Source organism: Xenopus laevis, chromosome 6S, assembly GCF_017654675.1.
Source record: "Xenopus laevis strain J_2021 chromosome 6S, Xenopus_laevis_v10.1, whole genome shotgun sequence".
Classification (NCBI taxonomy): domain Eukaryota; kingdom Metazoa; phylum Chordata; class Amphibia; order Anura; family Pipidae; genus Xenopus; species Xenopus laevis.
In genome coordinates this window covers 71,822,160-71,847,862 of record NC_054382.1, presented here as the reverse complement: position 1 = coordinate 71,847,862, position 25,703 = coordinate 71,822,160, and the positions used below count along the sequence as shown (strand labels likewise).

At 39.6% G+C, this 25,703-nt stretch overlaps 1 protein-coding gene across 2 annotated transcripts in view; it reads right to left on the bottom strand.

The window, feature by feature from the left end:
* Window positions 1-2,452: 2,452 nt before the first annotated feature.
* The window catches only part of LOC121395089 (zinc finger CCHC domain-containing protein 2-like), a 36,413-nt gene continuing 13,162 nt past the window's right edge, over window positions 2,453-25,703 (bottom strand). The window contains exons 4-13 of one of the 2 annotated variants that reach the window (XM_041567662.1): window positions 21,476-21,547; window positions 19,407-19,519; window positions 18,612-18,706; window positions 17,639-17,722; window positions 16,672-16,714; window positions 15,706-15,844; window positions 13,999-14,057; window positions 13,724-13,812; window positions 10,622-10,750; window positions 2,453-7,086 (exon numbers count right to left, since the gene is read on the bottom strand). In XM_041567662.1, coding sequence (XP_041423596.1) covers window positions 5,642-7,086; window positions 10,622-10,750; window positions 13,724-13,812; window positions 13,999-14,057; window positions 15,706-15,844; window positions 16,672-16,714; window positions 17,639-17,722; window positions 18,612-18,706; window positions 19,407-19,519; window positions 21,476-21,547 — 2,268 coding nt within the window. In that variant the 3' untranslated portion in view covers window positions 2,453-5,641. The remainder of the gene's footprint in view (window positions 7,087-10,621; window positions 10,751-13,723; window positions 13,813-13,998; window positions 14,058-15,705; window positions 15,845-16,671; window positions 16,715-17,638; window positions 17,723-18,611; window positions 18,707-19,406; window positions 19,520-21,475; window positions 21,548-25,703) is intronic. The other variant, XM_041567663.1, reaches the window with a different exon arrangement.

Below are 25,703 nucleotides of genomic sequence, written 5' to 3'. Positions count from 1 at the left end.
GTCTGTGTGGTCTTTTAACTGTTGTGTGGAGTGGGCGGGATCTGGGGTGGGGATTGGGGGCTGGGGTGGGCAGGAAAATTTTGTTGTACGAGGCACCATGATTTCTAATGGTGGCCCTGTGCAGCACAATACACCCAATGCGTTTTAGGAGCTTCCATCCATCATTTTTGAGTTATTTCATGATTATTTTAAGAAGGAAGGCAGCAACTGTTGCGCATGCTGGCTACAATGCCTTTCTCTCTGAAAATCAGTGTAAAATGGGTCATTGTTCAGAAGAACAGCGTACATCGATTAAAAAGTTGACTGGAGAGGGGAAAACATATAAAGAAGTGCAGAAAATGATAGGCTGCTCAGATAAAATTATCTCAAACTCTTTAAAGGAGAACTAAACCCTATAAATGAATATGGTTACAAATACCATATTTTATATAATGAATATTTTGCACCATCCTAAAGTTTCAGCTTCCCAGTAGCAGCAATGATCCAGGACTTCAAACTTGTCACAGGGAGTCACCATATTGAAAAGTGTCTGCAACACAGTGGGCTCTGAGCAGCTGTTGAGAAGCTAAGTTTAGGGGTTGTCGCAAATTATCAAGCAGAAAATGCTGTAACATAAGCTGATACTACAGGGCTGATTATTAAATTCTCATGCTACTTACACTGGTCTCTGTACTGCCAAGTCGTAATTATCGTATTACTTTCTAATCAGCCTTATATTGTGACATTTCTATTCTATGTGTACTGTATATTGTGAGTGGGTCCCTAAGCTCAGTAAGTGACGGCAGCACAGAGCATGTGCAGTGAATCAGCCCATGTCGCTCCAGTCTCGAAAAAACCGATAAAAGAGGAAATGTCAAGTGATTTTGGGAGACTGGAGTGACACATGGGTTTCACCACCAGCGATTCACATTATTGCCTATGGGAAAGCTTTTTACTGGAGAGTGCAGGAGATTAGTTGCCCAGAGAAGCAGCGATTTATCACCTGGTGTGTCACTGCACTTAAACACACTACTATTATTCTGAACACAACTGTAACTAGATGTTACTTTTTAAACACTGTTGCAAAAGCCAGTCTCAGTCACTTAATCTTGTTAATTCTGGATTAATATATTAATCCCACAGATTGATCTGTGGGAGTCAGTATTAGGACTCTAATTGTAACTATACAAAATAAGTGCTACTTTTCTATCTTTTGGGGAACTGTTGGGAGAATATATTTATACATTGTAGACAGTAGATGGCAGTGCTCAAATTTGGTATAAATTGCAACATTGTAAAGGTATCAGTAACTTGACAAATGGCTGGAAATAAGCCTTCTGAAACACTGTGTATGTTTGTAACAGATCATGAAGCCGTGTCTTCAATAAAGGCTTTTTAAACATTTGAATTACTGCATGGTGCCGTGTCATAAATTAGATTTCTGGAAAGTGGGTGGGGAAGTGGACCACTGGACACGTGCACCGTGTAAAGGTGAAAAGTGGCGAGTGTTAACTAAAATATCAGCAAAAGCCAGTCTCCTCCAGCAACACAGGTCTGGTAATCCATTGGCTTGTGTTACATTGTTTTCAAAATCCAGAGCCACCAGGGCAGAGAAATGAAAGGGGCAAACACGGTTTTCAATACATAAACCATATGAAATTGGTAATTAATGAATTTTGCAAAGTTGCTTAGAATTAGGTTTTCATTTATTAGGCAAAACAATTGTTTGTGGGGGTTGACATGTCCTTATAAATGTAATACTCTTACTTATACATACGTACAAAATGATCTATAATGGCAACTATGGATTTGCAGTTTGTATTAAAGAAGAGACAAGCTTTCTGTACCATTTTCTACCCAATATGCTTCTTACATCTAAACTTGTTTTTTTTACGCGTTAAACCACACATTTCAATGGCTTATTTTGGAAATGAAAACCCCCACTTTATAACATAGTTTGCTTCATTAAAGGGGTGGTTCAATTTTAGAGGTAACTTTTAGTATTAGTTACAAAATGGCTAATTCTAAGCAACATTAATTGGCTTTCCTTTTTTTCTTTTGAATTATTTTTTCTTTTGAATTATTTGCTTTCTTCTTCTGATCCTTTGCAACTTACAAATGGGGGTCACTGACTCTTCCAAAAAAGAAATGTTCAGTAAGAATACAAATGTATTGTTATTGCTACTTTTTATTACTCATCTTTCTATTCAGGCATCTCCTATTCATATTTCAGTCTTTTCAATGCATGGTTGCTAGGGTAATTTCAACCCTAGCACCCATATTGCTGAAATTGCAAACTGGAGAGCTGCTGAATAAAAAGTTCAAATGCTCAAAAATCACAAACAACAACAAAATTAAAACCAATTGCAAAAATTGTCATAATACCACTCTATATCATAGTAAAAGTTAATTTAAAGGCAAACAACCCTTTAAAAGGAACCCTTGCAATGCGTAAGCCAAATAAATGAGACACTTTTTCCCCCGTTTTTTTATTGCTGTTAATTGAAGGAAATACATTTGCATAAAATCCAAAGTCTTTTCTAGAAATATAAGTAACCTTTCCAGTACATAATAGTTGAAATATCAAAGTACATGGTAAACATACAAAGAAACAGAAGGTAACACTCCAACCCATTTACAGTACAATATTTTGAAACCTCAAATGCAACCACTGGGCATTTCCGGCTTAGTGTTGAAACCATGGAGAGAATTACCTTCAATAGAAACAATTCTAACATTTCAATTATATCCAAAAATACTTAGATTAAATAAAATATTTTTCTTTAAATTAAATTAAAGCTTTTGTATGAACTATCTGCTCGTTATACCCAACCCCTCAACCTACTTCATTTAAACACATATTCTTGAAATAAAAAAATAAAAACGTTTTTCCAAGTGTTGCTATAAAGGAAGAGGTTAAATAGAGGCTGGATTTTTACACTTAAATAGTCTATTTCATAAATATTTGTGTGCTGCCTGAATTACCATACCATTAACATAGGTTTTTTTTGTCCTTACCTTACTTGCTTTTTATGTAAAAAAAAAAAAACCAACATATTTTCTAGTAAAGGCGCTGACCTTGGAACACATATGGCAATGAAAGTTACAAAGGAATTAAGAACTCCATAGATGTACAGTGCTGATCATTTGTATAACAATATATGTACACACTCGCATGCCACATTACAAGGAATTGAGCATTACCTGGAAGCAGAGCTTCAATAGCATACGTCAGTTACCCTCTAGGCACCAAAGTTGTCTGCAGCCCACACTAAGCAAATGTCTCGGACCTCAGAGTTACATATAACACATAAAAGAAACAGCAGCATGTGTTTGTTTTGGAGAGTAGACATATTTAACAAAACAAAAATTCAGTCTTTCACATTAGGATTCATTCTTAGTGGTAGAATTTAAGAAAAAAAAAAGAAAGCCCGGCCGAGTGTGATTCTGAATATCCATAAGAGAGGAAACATTTAAAATTAAATCAGTGAGGTTACAATAAATATTGTAAATGTATTCGTAGGCCAATACCATATATATATATATATATCTATCTATATCTATATCTATATATGGTATTGGCCTACGAATACATTTACAATATTTATTGTAAACTCACTGATTTAATTTTAAATCTATCACGGTGCACTCCTATGACACTACCACTGATATAATGCACACGATTGGCTCAGCTCCATGACACTATCATTGATGCACTCAGTACTATAACCACACCCACTTTTCGTGATGTCACTGGCATGGTTTTGGCGCCATTTTTGAATCCTGTGTGTGTATACAACTTCATGTTCACTTTAGGCTCTGCCCTTCCTGATGACAGCTTGAGTTTGTAAGCCGAAATAAATCTACCGCGTTTTTTTAACTTATCAAGACCTATGTGTAAGTTTTTTTGCTTTATAGATATGAATTTTTGTTCCAGCACCTAGGCATCACCATGGCTATCTGAGTGCACCTATCTAGTTATGAGCACAGTCATTAGAAATATATAGGACAAAACTGTGGCAATAGAAAACAATATTCTAGGATACCAGGTTGGCTTCTAGTTCAAGCCGGTTTATTCCCTTTTAATTAGAAAGAAAAAGGAGTCAGGCCTGACTATATATTGTATTTTCACACCATCATCTTTATCAATACAAACTGAAAACCAGTCAGGGGCGGGAGAGAACGCAGAGAACAACCTTTTACATTATGCCAGATTGTGCCTGCGCCCAGTATATTCAAATAAAATACTGAAACTGAACATTTGAAACATCATTAGCCCTGTCGCTTCCTCCAGAGGCATGCGCTGTGAAATAATATACAGAAGTCGTACTGTGCAAGTATGAACGAGTCCTCAGAGCAGTAAACGGCACAAGGTGGAGGTCGCTGTGTGAGAGGAAGTAGAATAGAAAACTCACCCAATGCACGCTCCAAGCAACTGCCATTTGTTTTGTTCTCACACATGTAAGGCACCATCCAGAATTGCACACAAGTATACATATACACATATTTATATAAATACACACTAATGTTCAGTTCAAGCATTACGTTTAATGGCACTGTCACAAGTTTGGCTTCTCCTTTATATGGTGGCCAACCAGAAGATGCTACACACACAGCGCCAAAGGTAAACTGAAACTTCCACAGCACATGGTTACGAGGTGACATTGGAATTTATTTTTATATCTGTAAACTGGTTTCAGTCAGCAGAATCCAAGGAATCATGGGAAGGGGTGGGGGGTGCATACCTCAGCCTGTAAGAGGCTAAAACAGGAAAGAAAACTGCTATGTCAGTGCTTACAAGGAACCAAGTTCACACAAAATATGCTTAAGGGAAACAGACCAACAGGTGGGGGGGAAGGCACTTTCTCAGATTCACTTAAATTCAATTGTGAGGCATTTCCTAAAGTTAGTTTTACTTCGTAATGAATGGGTGCATTTATTAAAGTAGTAGAACAGCATTCTGCTCTATGAAATGTTAGTGCTTAGCAGCACTGCTGAACTGTAATACCCTACCAACCCCTAATCCCCAGTGCAAACTAGAAGCAGGGATATAGAACTCATTAAGACCTTTGTCTGTACAGAATGTTTATATGAAATCAGTATTTGTTTTTTAAAAAAAAAAAAAAAAAAAATTAAGTGCATTTGTTACTGCTCAGTAAAAAAAATAATGGGCATTGGTAGCTCAGTCCCTAAGTTTTAGGTATAGCTTAATTCATAGAAAAACCACAGTTTTGGGCCCACATGCATAGGAAAACATACTACATTATTCCTAGAAAAAGGTGTAAATGCATATCTGGGTTTGGCGATACGTAAAATAACTATTTAGCCTGTTGTATGTAACTATTATGGAGGGATACTATTAACAGGCTGCTGAGGCACAGGATGTGTAAATGATTAGGCACAATATTAGACCATCACAGAACTAGTAAAAGCAACATACATACATAGCTTCCTTTCTTTTTTTTCTTCTTCTTTTAATTGTTACTTTTGGGGAAAACTTGCAAGATCCATAAAAACTAGCAGAACACTGGAATGGTGATCAAACCCCAGCACAATACTTAGTACCTCTGAAGACAGTAAAGAAAGAGGGAAAAAAAAAAAACTCACACAGACATACAACTAGACCACAGCCACCATGTTTAAGGAGGGAAAGATACAACATTTAGAAACAAGTCCTCTGGGAGTTATCACGATTACCTTGCTGATTGGCTTCCATATGTGGTTGCTTACAGTCATTTGCATAGTGGCCAGCCAACCCACAATTGTAGCACGAGACATTGCTGCTTTTCTTGGGCCCTGATCCATTGGCACTGGCTACCACATTTGGGGATTGATACCCTGGAAAGAACCTCCCATAGCCTGGCATCTGCTGCATACCATAGCTGGTTTGTCCCCCAAGCAGAGGGTCATGCATAAATCCATTGTGGTATGGACTAAGGTAAAAAGGAAGCTGTGCTCCATTACTCTGATGTGCTTGGTTGAGGTAGGTTCCATTGACAAAAGTCAAAAATGGAGGACCTCTATACACAGGTCCAGGGATTGTGTTGGCATACATGTAACTCACTGGTGCACCACCATTGTTTCCACAACTGCATCTGCGCCCACAAGAACCACATGGCCCTGGTCCCACAGGCTGGGGGGTCAGAAGTGTTCCATTTGTGCTGGTATTATTAACCGCTGCACTGATAAAGGAAGTGCTATCACTCTGTGCGGTGCTGTGGGTCAAAGCAGGGCTTGGACTTGGTGCTGGTCCAGGTGTGTGGGTAGGAACCACAGGAGGAATGGCAGCTTGACCAATGCCAGTATTTGCTGGCTGAGATGAAGCAGTGGTGGAAGCAGCATTAAGCACATTTGTATTTGCCTTAGGTATCACAGCAGATGCAAGTGTAGCTCCAGGCAATTGGTAAGGGACTGCAGAAGGAGCAGGGGATAAGATGGTGCCTGGGAGAACCAGTTTTAGGTTTGTTGGCGGAGGCATGGCCCCTCCATCATGAAGAGGCACTACCTTATTAAGGCCTACTACTTGTGAAAGTTGTTTAGTAATGGGGTCTGCTGCTGCTGAGGGAGATGGTGAAAAACCCGCTGAATTGTGAGCTGAAATAAATCCACTAGCCGTGCCCAGAGCCAAGCCAGTCTGTGCAGAACCGTTCATAGTACAGGTCTCTGCAGGCCCCTGAGGAGAAGATATTTTCAGTCTTGAAACTGGCAAATGTAATGTATGGTTACTGGGATGACAATTCCGCGGAAGGAAAGTGGATGGAAGTGGAAGAGGAGTCAATATCTCTAAATGTTTTTCTGATTCTCCAGTGGCCGAGGAAACCAGTTTTGGGCCCATTCCGATTGGGGCCTGGGGAAATGGTTCTCTTACAGAAGACATAGAACCAGGGCTAATCAGTGTAGGGTTCAACTTTTCTGAACCATTAGAAATCATACAATGCATAGGAGCCAAAAAAGGAATATGTGCATACTTGGGAGGATGCATATTGTTGTCCACATGGGCTTCATTATTACCAAGGGAAACACACTTGGCAGTGGGTGCAGTAAGTGTACCAATAGTTGGGAAGCTGGGACCATTTTTTGCAGAATCGTCTGAATTACGGTCTGTATCTGGTAAGGTAATAGTAAGAAAAAAAAAAACATGAATTACATAATGCATGTTTGTATCGAAACAAATCAGTCAGGCTACACAAACTTCTCGCAGCAAGAATCACACTTGGATCTAGCTTAAAGGGGAACTAAAGTCTAAAATAGAATAATGCTAGAAATGCTGTATTTTGTATACTAAATATAAACATGAACTTACTGCAGCAGAAGCCCAATTAAATGATTTATGCTTTAAAAGTTAGCCGCAGGGGGCTGTCATCTTGTAACTTTGTTAAACATCTTTACAAGACCAAGACTACACACATGCTCAGTGTGGTCTGGGCTTCTGTTGGAAGGGTTAAGCTTAGGGATCGTCATAAATTATAACAAGTCAAATAATATCTGCCATAGAAGCGGATATAGCAAGACTGATTAATAATCAGAATATGCAGACTGCACTGGGTCTGTGGATCTCTACACAGTCGCCGGCTGCTTTACAGGGAAACAAACAAAGCTGCTTAAGATCTGGGAAGTAAAAAATGGGGAGCTCCCCCCTGCCGTTTGAAAGTATGATCGTTTCCCTGCAGAGAAGTTAGGGACCGTCTGAAGTTTCCTATCCTCAGCAGTCAGAGCAAGGAAAATGAAGGGGGAACTACACTGCATAAGGTTAGGTTTCTTATAAAAACAGTACACATTTTTTAATTAAAGTATATTGGAAATAGATACGTAAAGTAAAAATTGGATTTTATTTTTTTGCCTTTATCTCCTTTAAGGCTGTTCAACTTGTAGTGTGCAAAGCATATGTGGCCCCATCAAGGGCTATTTATGGTCAATGGCCTGTAATAGGACTTTGAAGGCCCCTTTTTACTATATTAGTACTTAAGTACAATGCATTTTAACAATTATTCCTACCTCCTTAGTTAAAATTGCATGTGTAAGAAGAAAGGCAGAACATTATCCAGCTTTAGAGACTAAAACTAATACAAGATCAGATGGATGGTATTCCATACAGAATGAAATGTTCCAGTATTATAGATATATTATTGAGATGCAATAACCAAAGTATGAATCGGCTCAGTATCTACATGAATACAAGGGCTAATGGCACACAAGGAAGATTCTCTGCCAGCATAAAATGCTATTGCCCTCACAATAATGATGGTGCCTCCTGCTATTCACGTTTCTTCTGAATGCAGAATTTTGGCACAGAAATGCATAGCTGAAAAATTCCTGTATAGGCAAAGTAAATCAGATAAAGTGGCTGCATGCAGCATTTACTAGTCAGTATTTATCGGTGTAGCTCTGCAGTCATAGCATTTATATGGACTCTCACCAACAAAGGTGATCTGCACAACAAGGTTTGACAGAGTGGGCAAACATTACATTATATACAAATATATGATGTAAGGGGCAGACACTGGCTATAATAGACATATGAAATTATACAGGTTCAGTTAAAGGACAAGATAAGCCTATTTCACTAGGGGGTGCCAAATGTTAGGCATCCCTGTCCTTTGGCTGATGCTCCTTTTCAGAGACAATGGCACCAGGACATGGAAAATTTGTTGCATTTACTGGAGCACTGGCCTGGGAAAAACATTGCAAAGTATTGCATCTTGACACACCCCAGCGAAAAGTGCTTTACATATCCATTAAAGTAGAAAATGAAAAGAAATGAAACTGACAATATTATTGATACAAACGTTAAAACAATAAAAAATAGACAGACATACAATGAAGGTGGTAACGAACAGTTTATATTAGAATTCAGGTGACCATACATTACAAATACCCTCCCCACCCCTCAAATAACCAGTGTACCCTGCTAGAATCTGTAGCTCTGCCAAAGATGAAGTAGCAAACTTGTATAATCATTTAATGGGGAAGCACTGCTAAACTCGAAGGGGCATATTTATTATGCTGTGTTAAACAAAATTCAGAATACTTCGAAAAAACTGTGTAAAATAAATGGTCGAATTTATCAACGTGTGTGTAAAGGTGGCCATACACGGGCCGATAAAAGCTGCTGACAGACTGTGTCGGCAGCTTATTGGCCCGTGTATGGGGCCCCCCGACGGGCTTCACCGATCGAGATCTGCCCGAAAGTCGTCGGATGGGACAAAAAATCCCGTCGGATCGCGGACGCATCTATTCGTTGATGCGGTCCCGCGATCCGACTGCCCATTGCTATTCGTTAGGATCCGGCCCGATATTGCCCACCTCAAGGTGGGCATATCGGGGAGAGATCCGCTCGTTTGACGACATCGCCAAACGAGTGGATCTCTCAGTGTATGGGCACCTTAATTTTATGCTATGAGAACAGCAGATTTGACACAGTTACATTAAACATAAAAACGTGTAAAAAATTCAGCCTGGCAATGTGTGGGGTATTATCTGCCATTTTTTTACACTGCATAATAAATATGCCCCTAAATGTAGTGAATGATTAAGGTTTTAGTATTTAGTCTGAGATATAAATTGTTTATTAGTTTGCTTCCTCAACCAATACTTTTTTCCTACAGCCAAAAATTCAAGAATGCTTTGTATAATAAGCACACTGCAAGTCAATGATTCATGCTGAATCAGCCAGATAGATCACAGCAGGAGTGTGTTCAGCTGAAAAAATGTTAAGGTAGCCATACTCTGCCACATTTAAGATGATGCCCTTTCAATGTGAGTCAGCAGCTTATCTGCCAGTGTATGGGGCCCTCAGACAGGCCTGACCTACTGATATCTGGTCGAAAATTGGACAGATAGCAATAGGTTTGATTTGAAAAAAACTTGCTGCATGAAGAGGGCATGGGAATGTTGATGCTTATACCAGGCAAAGACATAGCTATTTGCGGGTATGTTATATTATCTTTCTACTGACAACAGTGAAATATTCAGCTGTGCACTGCTATTCAACGTATTCTAAATAGTAGGCACATTATTAGATATACTGCCGCTGGTTTTAGGTTTAAAGTATATTTTGTCATATAAATTAGTTTATGGAAAGCTATATTGGAGGCTGAACACATCCAGAACATGGGCCTCTAGTTGGACTGCACTGTCCTAGTGTGCAGAGCAAAGATATTACAAAGCATAAGGAGATCTGCACAGCAAATAATATGTTTCCAGCTTTCATAACTGGGGGACTATTCTTTATTTTGCACAGAGGGTGATAAAAATAAAAAAATATTAAAATGTAGTAAATGTGCAGAAATATCAGTTAGTATAACAGACAGGGGAGTAACTATAGAGGAAGCAGACCCTGTGGCTGCAGGGGGCCCAAGAGGTATAGGGGCCCCATGAGGCCCTAATTTATATACAGTTTCAATAAATATTGGTAAAACAAGTCAAACTTAAAACATATTGGGAGCCTGAAAAATAATTTGCTATGGGGACCAGTAATATCTAGTTACACCACTGGACACAGTTAGTATTCAGTTAGCTTTAAAAGTAATTGCTTTGATTTCTATCTATTCTGAAATCTGTTCTGTTCTTTTCCTAGGTCGCTCCTTTGCATAACAGTTAACCACGCACAATGTCTCAGGTGAACTACACTTCTTTTGCCAACCTCTTTCTTTCTCGTCTTCACTTTCAAAGCTTTCTCCCCTGTCATGGCGGGGGCTAGAAGGGGAACTGTAACTCTCCGAAGAGGTTTCTCCACATGTGTCATGCCCAAACCCAACCTCCAGTGTTGGCTCTAGAAATAAGAAAGACAAAGAAATGTTCTTTCAACCATTTCTAGCCAAACGTTTCTGCTATTTCATGTAACCCAATTTTTGTGATCAAATCATTGAATCCATTGTGGATAAAGAGGCAACATAAAAGAGCTAAGCTTCTGTTGCACAAACATATAGGTGTATTTCTTAACATTGGAGACAAATGCCATAGGCAATGTTGCCCATAGCAACCAATCAAATCTTTGCTTTTGTTTTCTAGAGGTGGCCATACACGGGCAGATAAAGCTGCCGATATCGGTCGTTTGGACCGATTTTACAGCTTATCTGCCGGTGTATGGGGGCTTCCGACGGGTCTTCCCAATCGATATCTGGCCACGATATCGACCGGGAAGGTTGGATTTTTACCCGACCGACTCGTCGGAGCCCCTTGGCGCATCGTAATTCGATCGTTCGGTCATACGGCCGAACGTTCAAATTACCCCCGATATAGCCATGCCGTTAGTGGCATATCGGGGAAAGATCCGCTCGTTTGGCGATATCGCCAAACGAGCGGATCTTTGAGTCTATGGCCACCTTAAGTTGTGGGCAACTGTTCAAATCCAACCGCTGTTTGGTTGCTATGGGCAGCATCTTCAGTGTTAATAAATATGCCCCAAAGTGTTAAGCAATTTGCATCCACGTTAAGAAAACAACTGAGCGCCAGAGTTTCATAACCGCAAGTCTCAGTTCTGTTGGACTTCTATGTAGCCAGCCAGTAATGTGATACATTTAAATTTCTTCAATAAACAGAAGTACCACATGAACAGAATATGTTCACAATGTAATATCAAACTGCTACTACATCTAGTATGCTAAAGTTGATGCAAACTATTTAAAAAGATGTCATTCTCAAAATGTGTCAATTGTTTTAGAGTAGAGTTAAATGTCACATAAGGGGCTAATAGAAAAGTATAACCTATTACACATTTTTTTATTTTTCATATTTCCACTCATATATATGAACTGGGCCGCAACTGCCTCATGCCGACAATAGAACCATAAGACAACACAAAGTTATTAGTAGCTGCTACATGTCACGGTTAGAAAATAGAGATTAGTAATAATTAGCTTTGCAAAGACACTAGGGGCAGATTTATTAAAGGGAAACTCCACAAAAACATAAGCTTTTTGAAAAGTTAACATAATTTCAAGCAACTTTGCAATATATGTCAATTAAAAAATATGCAGACTTTTCATGATTTTTAATGGTTTCTGACAGATCCCTAAGCCTATCCCCCTGCTTTTCTGCTGATCTTTTTGACTACTTTGCTGAGTTGGCAGCAGCTGTCCTTAGCCTGCATCCTCCAAACCCCCCAATTCATTGCACACGTGATTTCAATAAGGAAAGGAACATCACAGTGCAATGCATTGTGGGTTTTGCACTTCCTGCATGATGTCTGTAAACCGTGGAGAAGTTGTTACAAATTGTAACATCAGTGTTTTAGTCCCTCTTCCCTGCCAGGATTTCAAATGATCCAGAAAGAGAACAACTGGATTTCAGCATAGAAAATGGCATTTATTTATACTTTTTGAAGAAACAGGTAACTGTGATGGGTATATTAGGGGTTTCTGTGTTATGTGGGCCTCTTTTTCAAATTTTGGTTTGGAAGTGCAAATTCCTCTTTAAAGGAGAAGGAAACAAAAAAAAACTTTACTACCTTGAATGTGTTTTCTATCAGGCCCCCTCCTGAACCGCCATACTAAAAACTCTGAATTCATTCCTGCTTCTGTGCACCACCCTTCCGAAGTTTCGTCCCTTTTCACAGTTTGGCGCCGCCATTTTAAAATAGACGCATCACTTCCGCCCTGCGCGCTCTCTGTAATGCGCATGCGCCTCCTTCGTGACCCCTATGATGTCATCTAACTCGCATTCAGTTTTTATTCAAAATAAAATGTGTCTTTTTCCTTTTAAATTACTACAGACCTCAGTCAGACAGACCCGATCGCTGCCAGCCTTTTTTTAATCTCAGCTCCTGAGTGAGCGCAGGAGCTTCAAAGCTTCCCCTGGTTTCTTAGCAACGGGGGAGCAGGAACACGCGATTGGTGAATGAGGAAATGAGGCGGGGCAGAGAGGTCAGCGATGACAAGCGGGGGTGTCTTGTGTGCATGCGCAGGGAACGGATGGAAACGATTGTGCATGTGTGTGCCCTATTCAGAAGGATTTATGGACAGAAACAAAGGTATGCTATTTCATACATGCATACACTTTTTAAAAAATAGATTGCAGCTAAAAGATTGTATGCAAAACTAATGAGCGATTGCTTGCTGGTACTTATATCTACTATTCATAGGCAACACTTAGAGCTTAAGTCGTTTTTTGGCTTTCCTTCTCCTTTAAGGTTTGAATTGTAAATTTTTGGTCGGAATTCGAATTTTAAACCACCAACTAGAATGTGATGTTGAATGGAAGATTTATCACACCTGGGCCTTGGAAACAGTTCAAATTGGACTATTCACCAATCTAAAACCTGCTGAATACCTGTAGAAGTCAATGGCAGAGGTCCGCTGACCCATTTGAAGATGCTAATAGCCTTCCTGACATTCGAGTTTTTCTCAGAGAAGAACTGTATTTCATTTTCATTCGTATTCTTATTCTTTTCGAATACAAAACAAATTTTCTAATTGTTCTCATTTGATATTTTTTCATAAATAACCTCCCATTTGAGTTGTGAGTACATTCAAATTATTAGAGTAGAAAAATATTTACATCAATTCGAAATTCGACCATTGATAAAACCCCCCTAGATTTGTTTTACGCTCCGAAACGTTGCATCCGCAATAAATGAGCACGGTTTTTCCCTGCTAGAAATAACCCATGCTGTGCCAGTGATTTCTCTTCTCTTCACTAGGATACAGGTGAGACACAAAGTCTGAAAAGGTAAAGGTCACTGATAATCATTGACTAGCGATAAGCAGTATATGCATATCAAAATCTGGGCTGAAAGAACACTTACCTTTACCTACAGTTGTCTTAAGATTCTGCACAATTTTTACTCCATTGGTTCTGCTGATTGATCGCCCATCTATTTTCTCTGCATTAAATCTGTTGAAATATCACACGTTAAACTGCTGAGAATTGAGGAGGAGTGCCAAGAAAGCAATGTTATTTTTCCAGGAGTTAGCAGAAACTTTTCTCTGCTGTTAATTCGCACTAAACTGCAAGATTAGCGAGAGAGTATTGTTTTCATCTTTCAACAATGAACCAATATTGAAAATTTAAGATAAATACCTTTGAGAAGGGGTTTTCTCCCGATTTGTCATTCGTATGTTCCAACTATCTACTGTATCCTAAAAAGAAAGCAGTATTAATGTATTATATTGAAATCTGAAATTGGTTGAATTTGAGGGTCTTTTTTCGAAAGATTAAAATTAACTATGCAACTACGTAATCATGAAAAGTCTCGAAAAACAGGAGTATAAACACTATATGAGATTTACACACACAGAGAGAGAGAGAGAGAGAGAGAGAGAGAGAGAGAGAGAGAGAGAGAGAGAGAGAGAGAGAGAGAGAGAGAGAGAGAGAGAGAGAGAACATCAGATTGAAAGAAACCCGTGTTAACCTGCCTCTGATTCGTTGGAAAGCAGAGGGACTTAAAGTGCCAGAATCCATCACTTAACATGGGAAAAGGGGGAGGAATTAGTTGAATGACTAAATCAGTTCAGGGCAGATGATTGCAAGGCAGATAATTACACCATTGCACAGATAATCAGAAGGTCATTTTGTTGGGGACATATCTATACACTTGTAAACTAATGATATAACATGCAAAGACCAAACATTGAGGAAGTTTAAGAAATAATACAAGAAACAGCTTTTTTTGTGGTTAGAATAAGCAAAATGTATGTTTGTTATTCTAGGGAGCAATGGGTAATTGGGTGAGAAAATAACTTATACTAACCCAGTTTCTGTAATGTAAATCTTCCATACAAAAATATAATCAGTGAATAGCCTCTTTAAATGCCTGCCGCTCCAGTTGTTAAAAGGTTAATAGTTAGGCTGCAGCATATCCTTAATCATTTAGGATTACTTCTCCTCTAACCTTTACTCGGCCCCCTCCCTAGGGAATTTTCTTTGACTGTTGACTACTGTGCTTGCTCAGTTCTTCTCAGCTCCAATTACTAAACATGCCCTCCAGTCTAATAGCCAATGAGCCAATGAGCCAATTTTATCACATTAGTCAAGCAAAATGAACCTTGAATCTTGTTTCCTTCCGTCTGTGAATTCTTAATTATAGCAAGAAGGCAGGAGCCATTTTGTGGACACTGTTATTAAGGCAAGCCTGGAATCATCTCAGAATCTTGTTTGTGCACCAGAAATGGGGGACCTGATGTCCATCCCCATGCCCTGGTTACACAATTAAATGGTGAAGAGAATGGGAATGTTTGGGGAGCAGTGACATCTAGGAAGTGCTGAATGGAAAGTGAAAGTAATTGTCTGCCCCGGCTCTATGCCTAAGACATAGAGGAGGGGCAGACAAAATTTGATTGACAGCTGAGATTTTTTAAATGAGCTTACAACAGCTATGAATGCTTTAATAAAAAATAGAAATTGCATTTCATGTTTTATTTGAAAAGGACTTTTATTATACAGATTTGTGTGTCTTGGTGACAGGTCCACTTCAGGTATAAAGATATTCACAATTGGCTTCATTTAAGGGACGTAAAGAGATTCCTATTACGATATTGAAAACGGACTGCTTTTTAGTTATTTATTTTTATTTATTTTTTTTTAACTAAAATTGATCTGCATCTCTACTTTGCATAATACTAGGTAAGCAATTACATTCCAGCATGCTATGCAGCAAATGGCGAAAAATCATGCAATAAAAAAATTATAATAAAGTGAATGTTTGACAGAACACATATAATCAGTCCAAAGCAAAATACTGAACAAACAGCATCTTAAGTGAACATCAACAAGTTAGGTCCTACTTACAACATGCTCTAAGTTTCTGCAGTGTTCTGAATGTGACATTTTGGGGCAGGCTGTATTCTTCCAGTCTGTTTCACCATTCTGCTCACAATTCTGTATGTGAAGGCCACCAGTAGTGGAACTTTTAAGTGTACCAGTGTTTCTGAAACAAGAAGTGCCATGTTAGAGCTTGTGTGTGTATACTGGATACAGCAGCAATAAACTGCATGTTTTCCATACAGAGGATTAATACCATATGGATACCATTCAAGTAATCATACACATAACCACCCTACATTGTTACATTCATTAGGGACAACAGTCCATATAATGGGTCTGGAACTGCAGAAAAGGGAGCTGCAGCCCTTTTAACACCCCATCTAGCTATGCACCTGCTGACATGGCGTATTGGCAGATTATATTCTGAAATAGGACATACAATTTGCAATATGACAGGATGGTCTGTTGAAAAGCAACTTGCCATTATTATGCAAATAAAATTATAAACCAAAGGATGAGACAATAAAGGAAAAATATTGTTTATATATCAACTACCTCTAAAATGCAATTTCACAGCAACATAAACAATACAATAAACATAAATACAAATAATATGAAAAAAATAATTACCTAATTGTAAACATGGATTTGATAAAGTACACTAAAAAAAAGCTAAGTCAGGCATGAGTGATGAATGCAAGGGTGATATAAAAGGCAATATCTGCTTCAAGTCTAGTATCTCACAGCACCCCATCAACAGGAAGCATTTACTGCTTGGCTTTATAAAAAGCAACATCCAAGACTGCTTCAAGTCTAGTAAACAATAGCAACTGATAATAAACCATGTGTTGCTTTCTGGCAGTTCACAATTAAGGGGCCAGAATATTAACCATTACTTAGTTTTGACAATTGCTTCTGTTTTTTGTTTTTTTTTACTCTTTTTTTGTATAAAAAAAACAAAAAAAAACAAAACAGGATTATTTCACTTACTTTACAAATGGTTTCTTGTAGATTGTCATGGGCTGCTGAATTTCTACATGTAGAAAGGAAATATGTTAAATACATACATTTGTAAATGGTCACACGCCATGCACATGTTGAAATGTTAACTCACAATTGTAAGTTATAAGCAATGATCAAAAGGTTTCCGTATACTTCAAATACAAGCTTACAGCAAAGTTCACTACAAACACAGATCCCACACCTGTACTCATTTCCCCCTGTACCATTAATACAAATGGCCTATTTTTTGGAGCCACTGAAAAATCTCACTAAGTAGTATCACATACCATGTGTACTAAAGCATCAAAGAATAAATGCTGTGAAGTTCAAAAGCTGCAATCTTTTTTTCTGAGCCTTGAAAGTGTGTAGATCTGTAAACGTCCTATTCCCTTTTCAATCCAACTTAAAAAATAATCATTTTAGAGCAAAATGTATTTCCTTGAAATCATAATAAATTTCTGTAAATGGCAGACAAGGTGGTAGAGGCTACCACCAGGGGTGGATTTACATAGTGGGCACCCCTTGGCCTGCTGTTATTCGTTGCCCCAGTCCCCTGCCCTTTATTCACAACATTTTTGGAGAAATGGGGATTAGTGCACAGGAAGTTTAAAAAACTATTGTATCTTCTGTGCATCCCCAGTGTTTCTGAACCAATGTGGGTGTGGTTGGGCGGCATGCCGCCCCCTAAAATACTGCCACCCTAGGCCCGGGACTTGTTGGTCTTTCCACAAATCTGGGCCTGGCTACCACTGCAGCTTTCCACCTGAAAGACCCTCATGGACAATTCTGGTGCTGAAAACCATCAAAAACTGTGATGACAAAGTCAATGGGAGGCATTACAGGCAGCTCCGGGTGTCTCTATACCAGTGTAAATACAATGACATCAAAACCTCATCATTTGTCATTAACAAATATGACTGTCAAAAAATTGCATGTTTTTTTTTTTAATTCTTACCTTCCTCCTGGCTGGAAGCCTCAGAACTGTCTTCCTTGAAAAGGTCTGGTGTTTTGCAGGCTTTCGGAGTAGCCTGAACATTACCTGCACACACAAGAGCAGCTTTCTTACTCCAAATGCTGTATAAATTATTATTCATATTCAAGTCTCTTATTCAAATCAATGCATGGTTGCTAGGTTAATTTAGATCATAGCAACCAGATGGCTAAAACTGCAGAGCTGCTGAATAGAAATCTAAATAACTCAAAAGCCACAAATACTAAAAAATGAAAACCAACAGCTAATTGTCCCCGAATATCACTCTCTAAATCATACGAAAATGTATTTTAAAAGTGAACAACCCCTTTATAAGCTGGAGAGAGTGCAGAGACGTGCTAAACTGGTTAAGGGGATGGAAGACTTAAATTAGGAAGGTAGATTGTCGTGGTTGCAGTTATTCAATCTGGGAATAAAAAAAAAAAAAAAAAAGACACTTGTGTGTAAGCTGATTACTCTATATCAGCGAAGCAGAGTAGGTGGTTCTTCACAGTGAAGACAGTGAGGTTGTGGAATGCTCTGCCGGGTGATATTGTGATGGTTGATCCTGTTAATGCCTTGAGGCTATAGGGATACTAAAATCTACAATTAATATAGATATTGGTATATATAGATATTGGTATATATAGTTTATGTGAGTTTATGGTTGGTGTGAGTACGTATGGACACTGGGTTTCATTTAGAGGGGTTGAACTTGATGGACTTGTCTTTTTTCAACCCAATTTAACTATGGACAGGCCATCTGGTTGTCTTAAACAAGGGTCAATAAACTAATTGCTTTGTGCTGAAGAGGTATGGTTGGTAAATAATTTTGGAGTGTGTATGTTCAGCTCTATAAAGGAATTTAGAAAAGCATGTGATAACAGTACTTTAGCACAAAAAGTGTTAAAACTAAATAGTGGCACAATAAGCAAACAAACAAATACAAACAACTTACTGTTTGATGGACTTGATACCACAGAAAGTGAATGAAAAAACTTATAAACCTTCTGGTTTTGTAGGAGTGCTTGGGAGGGCGATGCAAATATGTGCCTGTATACAAAGAACAGAGAAATTAAACAAGATACTTATAACAGAAGGTTTAGATATGGCTTCTTATGTCTTCTACTAACTTATTGATAGAAGCCTGCATATGAACCAAGTAAGGACTGTGAACCCAAGACAACCTACAAAAAAGGCGACACCTTGCAACATATACAATTTATTTTGTAGCGGATACACAACAGTTTTTTATAAGCAGGTTTTATTATTTTGCCTTGTTGTTTTTTTTGTATATATAAGTGGTTTCTAAGTATCAAGCCTAACAGTGCATTGCAAATTCAAATGACTGACAGTGGTCCAACTCGCCAAGTTTTTCATGCATGCGACCTGAAAACCGATTAATGTATGTGTAATTGTACGACATATTAAAGCTTTGGCTTAAAATACTACATCTTATGTTTTGGCCTTCTATGCCAGACCAAGAGCACTACACTGAAATTTTAGGCCTAAGACATACAAAATTTCTTAATATGTGTATTTAACCAACAGAAATTCCTCGGGGTACCCCGTAGGAGGAGTGTTCTCTGTGGGCATATCATTCATTCGGAAGAGAAACTGTGAGATGAAATACCCTAACAGAGAAATTTTAAGCATGCCAAAGGCCTACATCCCATGTGGCGTTTTCTCAGCTGGTGGAAAAAGGGGTCAGTACTCTCTGATCCGCAGCATCAACTAGATTTTAGGATCTCACCTTATTATGGGTTCCAGGTCTGTATGTCGACGATCTTCCCTCTTTTGGGAACCCTGATTTAGTGCTCTCAGAATTGTCTCATCAAATGCTTCCCTTGACAGTTCATTTGGAAGCTGTTAATTAGGGCAGATATTTAACATTGTTACATGCCAGTGACTATTTGTGAATATGAATTTGACTACGAGTTTAAACAATAATAGTTACAATTCCATTCTTTGCTGCCTTACCAGTCAAAAAGAAATCTAAATGTGTGTTTTAACACACAAGTTTAGGCAGAAAAACTTCCACTTGTAAGCAGAAATAACTGGGCTAAAGGTTTCAGCAGGTGACAAGGGCCAACCTTACAATCAGGAATGCCCACCCTACAGTTCAACTGTAGCACAATTACAATTCGAAAAACCTTAGACAGGCAGATTGGGACTGCAGACTTGAAATAGTCTGAGAATTTGATTTTTATGACTTGTTGATGACAAAGCAATAGGTCAATACACGTATGGGATCCTTTATGCAGTTATCCAGAAGAAAGGTCCAAATTACGGAAAGGCCATCTCCCATAGACTCCATTATAATCAAATAATCCAAATTCTTTAAAATTATTTTCTTTTTTCTCTGTACTAAAAAAACAATACCTTGTACTTAATCCACACTAAGATATAATTAATCCTAATTGGAAGCAAATCCAGCCTGTTGGCTTTATTTAATGTTTACATGATTTTCTAATGGATTTAAGGTATTTATTCCAGTAGATTGAAGGAATTTATTCAAAATTACAGAAAGATCCCTTATCCAGAAAACCCCATGTCCTGAGCATTCCGGATATCAGGTCCCATACCTGTATATGTAATTCATTTCAGACAAACTTTGACTGCTAAGTAGTCTACTTACTGTGTACAAAGAGTCTGTATGAATTACAGTGACTAAACCATTATAGCTGCACCCAATGAAAGAGGGATAATTCAGAACCCTATATGGTAAATAGGATATTAGAAGACAATTGGTCATATTAAAGGGGCTTTGCACTGAATGTTCCCATACTTTAAAATACACTTTTCTTTATTGGTTTTAACAATACATGTTTGTAAGGAATAGTCAACTACAAGAGGTCCTCTGCACTCAACCCATTATCAATATATTTAAGACAGCGACATTTTGTGCATACTGCTACTAAAAAATGCCTTACCCTTTAAACAACACAGGGATTGTTTGTCCATATATTGCAATATATTTAAGCTGGCCAACTACGTCAAAGTCATCCCATATCTGGCCAGTCCTACGCTTAATTTTCATCTGATTCATTAAGAATTCAATTGGGAAAGTTGTGCTCACCACTTTTTTTTTTTTTAAAACCATTAGGCGGGGTGCAATGAGGGTGTATTTTGTGGTCACACCCTCATTGCACCCCCGCCTAATGGTTTTAAAAAATAGAGCACAACTTTCCCTTGTTTGTTATAGTTATACAGGAGCAGTGACCAGCTCCATGTTGTAGCTCCCACCCCTCCCAGCTATAGTCAGGTGATCCCACTGGTGTCTAATAAAAGGGCAGCCAAGTTTGGGAGTTTTACTTTGAAAGCAGCTAGTAAGTTGCAGGTAAAACTTAGTCCCTTTGTAAAATGTATAATTAAGCAATTGAATTCTTAATGAATCAGATGAAAATTAAGCGTAGGACTGGCCAGATATGGGATGACTTTGACGTAGTTGGCCAGCTTAAATATATTGCAATATATGGACAAACAATCCCTGTGTTGTTTAAAGGGTAAGGCATTTTTTAGTAGCAGTATGCACAAAATGTCGCTGTCTTAAATATATTGATAATGGGTTGAGTGCAGAGGACCTCTTGTAGTTGACTATATGTATTTTGTGGTCACACCCTCATTGCACCCCTGCCTAATGGTTTTAAAAAATAGTGGTGAGCACAACTTTCCCTTGTTTGTAAGGAATAGTCGTCCCACGTTTAAAACATAGTATGTAGCAAGTAACCTCTTCCAGATGATGAATAAAAGCACCCTGAGTGGTGAATACGTACATTTTATTTCACAATAAAATTACAAAAATGGCAGATTTATATTTACCATTAAAATGAATTCCAGCAGCTCATGGTGTGACTTGGTCACAAAAGTTACAGAATGATCTGACCAGGTAACCTGGGGACAAGAAAAGAAAGACATTTGCTACATTATTTTCTTCATATCTAAATGTCAATGCTAAAAACTGGTCTATGTTTACACATTGTATATATATATATATATATATATATATATACACACACATACACATACATACATTATATATATATATTATATATATATATATATATATATATATATGCGCACAAGGACATGTCACAAGAAAGCTAAAATAAGGGCAGCATTTTAAACCAAGATAGCCATCTTCATTTTCTAAAAAGAAGCCGACATGTCAGTCTGCTAAAACAAAAGACTGACACGAGAAATAAAAAAAAAAATTACAGAATGACTGGATAGAGATACTCAGCTGTCCAATAGTGTAGGAAAAGCTTAAGATATACTGTGACATCTAACAATACAGTAGTTTTTTTAACAGATGGATGACCATAGCTTCAGGAGTTTTTTTCAGAAAAGGAACAAAAACCCAAAAGTTTGAGTTATGTGTAAATAATGGTTCTCCTGTAACTGATCAACAGATGACAGGTGAAGTTGGCAGATCAAATATGGCTGCCACAATATAGAAGAATAATGATATTTTCAAATGGTGCAATCTTGGACAGAGAAGTGTTTTGGGGGGTGAAAATTTCCGTTTTAGGCATGCCCACTTTTTAATGGCAGAGTATGATTAGAAGGGCTTTCCTTATCCTACAAACAGAAATGTTAGGCTTAACTTTTCAAGCCTAAAAGTTGAGTAAGAAAAAATACAAATAAATAAAAAACAAAATATAAATATTAGGGATGCACCTTATCCAGGATTCGGTTCGGGATTCGGCCAGGATTCAGCCTTTTTCAGCAGGATTCGGATTCTGCCAAATCCTTCTGCCCGGCTGAACCGAATCCGAATCCTAATTTGCATATGTAAATTAGCGGTGGGGAGGGAAAAAGTGTGACTTTTTGTCACAGAACATGGAAGTAAAAAATGTTTTCTCCTTCCCATCCCTAATTTGCATATGCAAATTAGGGTTCAGATTCGGTTCGGTATTCAGGCAAAGCTTTCATGAAGGATTCGGCCGAATCCAAAATCGTGGATTCGGTGCATCCCTAATAAATATCAATTACAACAGTCCAATATCGCTAAGTGGGTTGCTTTGCAGCACTGTGGTCATTCTGACATGTGAAAGGAAGAGTAGGTAATAATTACTACAAAAATATTGGAAGACAGGTGGATACAAAAGGCTCTAAAAAAAAATGTGTTAAAAAAAAAAAAAAAAAAATAGGAAGGTGCTACAGACTATGCTCAGGAATAACAATCTGTAGCACCTTCCTCCCAAAGCTAGCTTCAGCCGAAGCCTGTGTGTGTAACCTGTAAAATCGCGTGAAAGTATGATGGGAAGCCCAAGTGGCCGCTCTGCATATCTGTTCCGCCGATGCTTGATGTCGAACAGCCCAGGACATGCTGACAGATCGAGTAGAATGAGCTGCGACTCTCAGAGGAGGTTCTCTACCTCTCACCGCATAAGCTCTGATGATCGTGGAACGGATCCACTTGGCAATGGTAACTTTGGCAGCCTTGGTTCCACCCTTTGGACCATTGGGAATAATAAAGAGAGAATCCACTCTTCTGATGTCTTTGGTGCAGTCCAAATAAATCTTAAGTGCTCGAATAACATCCAAAGTGTGTAACTTGCTCCCGGAAGGATTCTTAGGGTCTGGACACAGAGATGGTACGACCAAGTTTTGATTGATGTGATATTCAGAAACTACCTTGGGTAGAAAATCCGGAGTAGGACGTAATACCACCTTATCCTTGTGAAAAATGGTGAAAGGAGCTTTACACGACAAGGCAGCAATTTCAGAGACTCTGCGGGCAGAAGTGATGGCCAACAGAAAGACCACCTTTTCGGTCAGTGACAGTAAATGGATCTTGTCTAACGGGTCGTAAGGGTCTTCTTGAAGCACAGACAAGACTAAATTGAGATCCCATGGTGGCACTGGAGATCTGTAGGGAGGAAGGATCCTCATGGCTCCCTGAAGAAAAGTTTTGATGTTGGACTTAAGGTCCAATTTTTTCTGGCCGAAACCTGAACCTTTAGGGGGCTCAAGCCTAGGCCTTTCGATAGTCCCTCCTGTAGAAACGATAGTATCTCTGTCTCGGCAGCCTTCTGGGGGTTAGTGCCTTTGGCTTCGCAGCAGCTGATGAATACCCTCCAGACCCTGTGATAGATCCTGGTGGAAACCGGTTTTCGAGCCCTTAGCATGGTCGGTATAACTTCCTTAGGTGCACCTTTAAGCTTGAGTACTAGGGTCTCAAGAGCCAAGCCGTTAAAGCCCACTGAAGTGAATTCGGGTGGACAATCGGACCCTGAGTGAGGAGATCTTCCCTTTTTGGAAGATGAAGCGGGTCCCTCCCTTGCCAACTCCACGACCTCCGCAAACCATGCTCTTCGCGGCCAGTATGGTGCTACCAGGATGGTCAGAACTCTCTCCATCTTTATCTTTTTGATTACCTTGGGGAGTAAGGCCAGTGGGGGGGAAGATGTAAACTTTGGTGAAGTTCCATGGAATGACCAATGCGTCCACCCCGAGTGCTAGCGGGTCTAGACTTCTTGCCACAAAGTTTGGGACCTTCCGATTGTCTCGAGACGCCATGAGGTCGACATCTGGTAGGCCCCACCTGTCTACTATCATTTGGAAGACCTCTGGATGTAGGCTCCACTCTCCCTGGCCTAAGGTTTCTCTGCTTAGGTAGTCGGCCATCCAGTTTTCTACCCCAGGGATGTGTACTGCGGAGATTTCTGGAACATGATTCTCTGCCCACCGTAGGATTGAGCATGCTTCCCTCAGGGCAGCTGGGCTTCTGGTGCCCCCTTGGTGATTCACGTACGCCACTGCCGTGTCGTTGTCCGACTGAATGCGAATGGGACGATCCCTGAGGAAGGGAGTGAGTTGTTCCAGGGAGTACCTGATCGCTCTGAGCTCGAGGAGATTGATCGATAACAAGCGTTCTTCCGAGTTCCAGAGGCCCTGAACCATCCTCAGGCCCAGGCCAACTCCCCACCCTGAAAGACTGGCGTCCGTCGTGAGGACCGTCCATTGATGACTGGGAAAGGGTTTCCCCAGGGAAGTTCGGTGTGGATGAAGCCACCATACCAGAGAGTGTTTGACTTGCTCTGGTAGGACTATGAGTCGCTCTAGGTCTTCTCGATTCTGTCTCTGGTGACGAAGTATGATTTGTTGTAGAGGTCTCGTGTGTAACTGTGTGTATGGGATGGCAGGGAAGGATGCCACCATAGTCCCTAAAGTTTGCATGTCTCTCTGTAGCGGAATGCTTGAGGAAGAGTGTAGGGAGAGAACTCTCGCCCGTAGGATGGAGCTTTTCTCCTTCGGGAGGAAGGCTCTCCTCTTCCTGGAGTCGAGGATGAGGCCGAGATATTCCACCGTCTGAGACGGTACAAGATGAGACTTGTTGTAGTTGATCAGCCAGCCGAATTCCGTTAGGGTCTTGAGAACAAGAGCTGTGCGTCTGTTGTCGATGTCTGCTGACGGCCCTTTTATGAGAAGATCGTCCAAATAGGGGATGACGACAATCCCTGTGATACGTAAAGTTTCCAATGTTGCCGCCATTACCTTGGTGAAGGCACGAGGGGCGGATGATAGTCCGAAGGGCAGAGCGACGAATTACCAATGTTGTCCGTCTACGAAAAATCGGAGGAATTTGTGATGGGACGGGTGGATGGGAATGTGGAGGTATGCATCCTTGAGGTCTATTACAGTCATGAATTTGTTCTCCTCCATTGAGTTGAGGACTGATTGAATGGACTCCATCTTGAAGTGCCAGTGTCTGACAAACGGATTGAGGGACTTGAGATCGAGTACTGGTCTTAGTGAACCGTCCTTCTTGGGTACGGTGAAGAGATTGGAATAGTATCCCTTTCCTTTGTAAGCAGCGGGGACCGTGTGGATTGTTCCCGCCGCTGCGAGGTCTTGAACCACAGAAAAGAACTTTGCCCTGTTGGACGGATGTTTGGGAAGACGGGATACAAAAAATCTGTGGGGTGGGGGTTGGGTGAATTCTATGAGGAGGCCTTGCGATACAACTTGCAGGACCCATCGGTCTCTTATCTTGTCTGTCCACACCTCCCGAAAGGATTGGAGGCGTCCGCCTACAGGAATC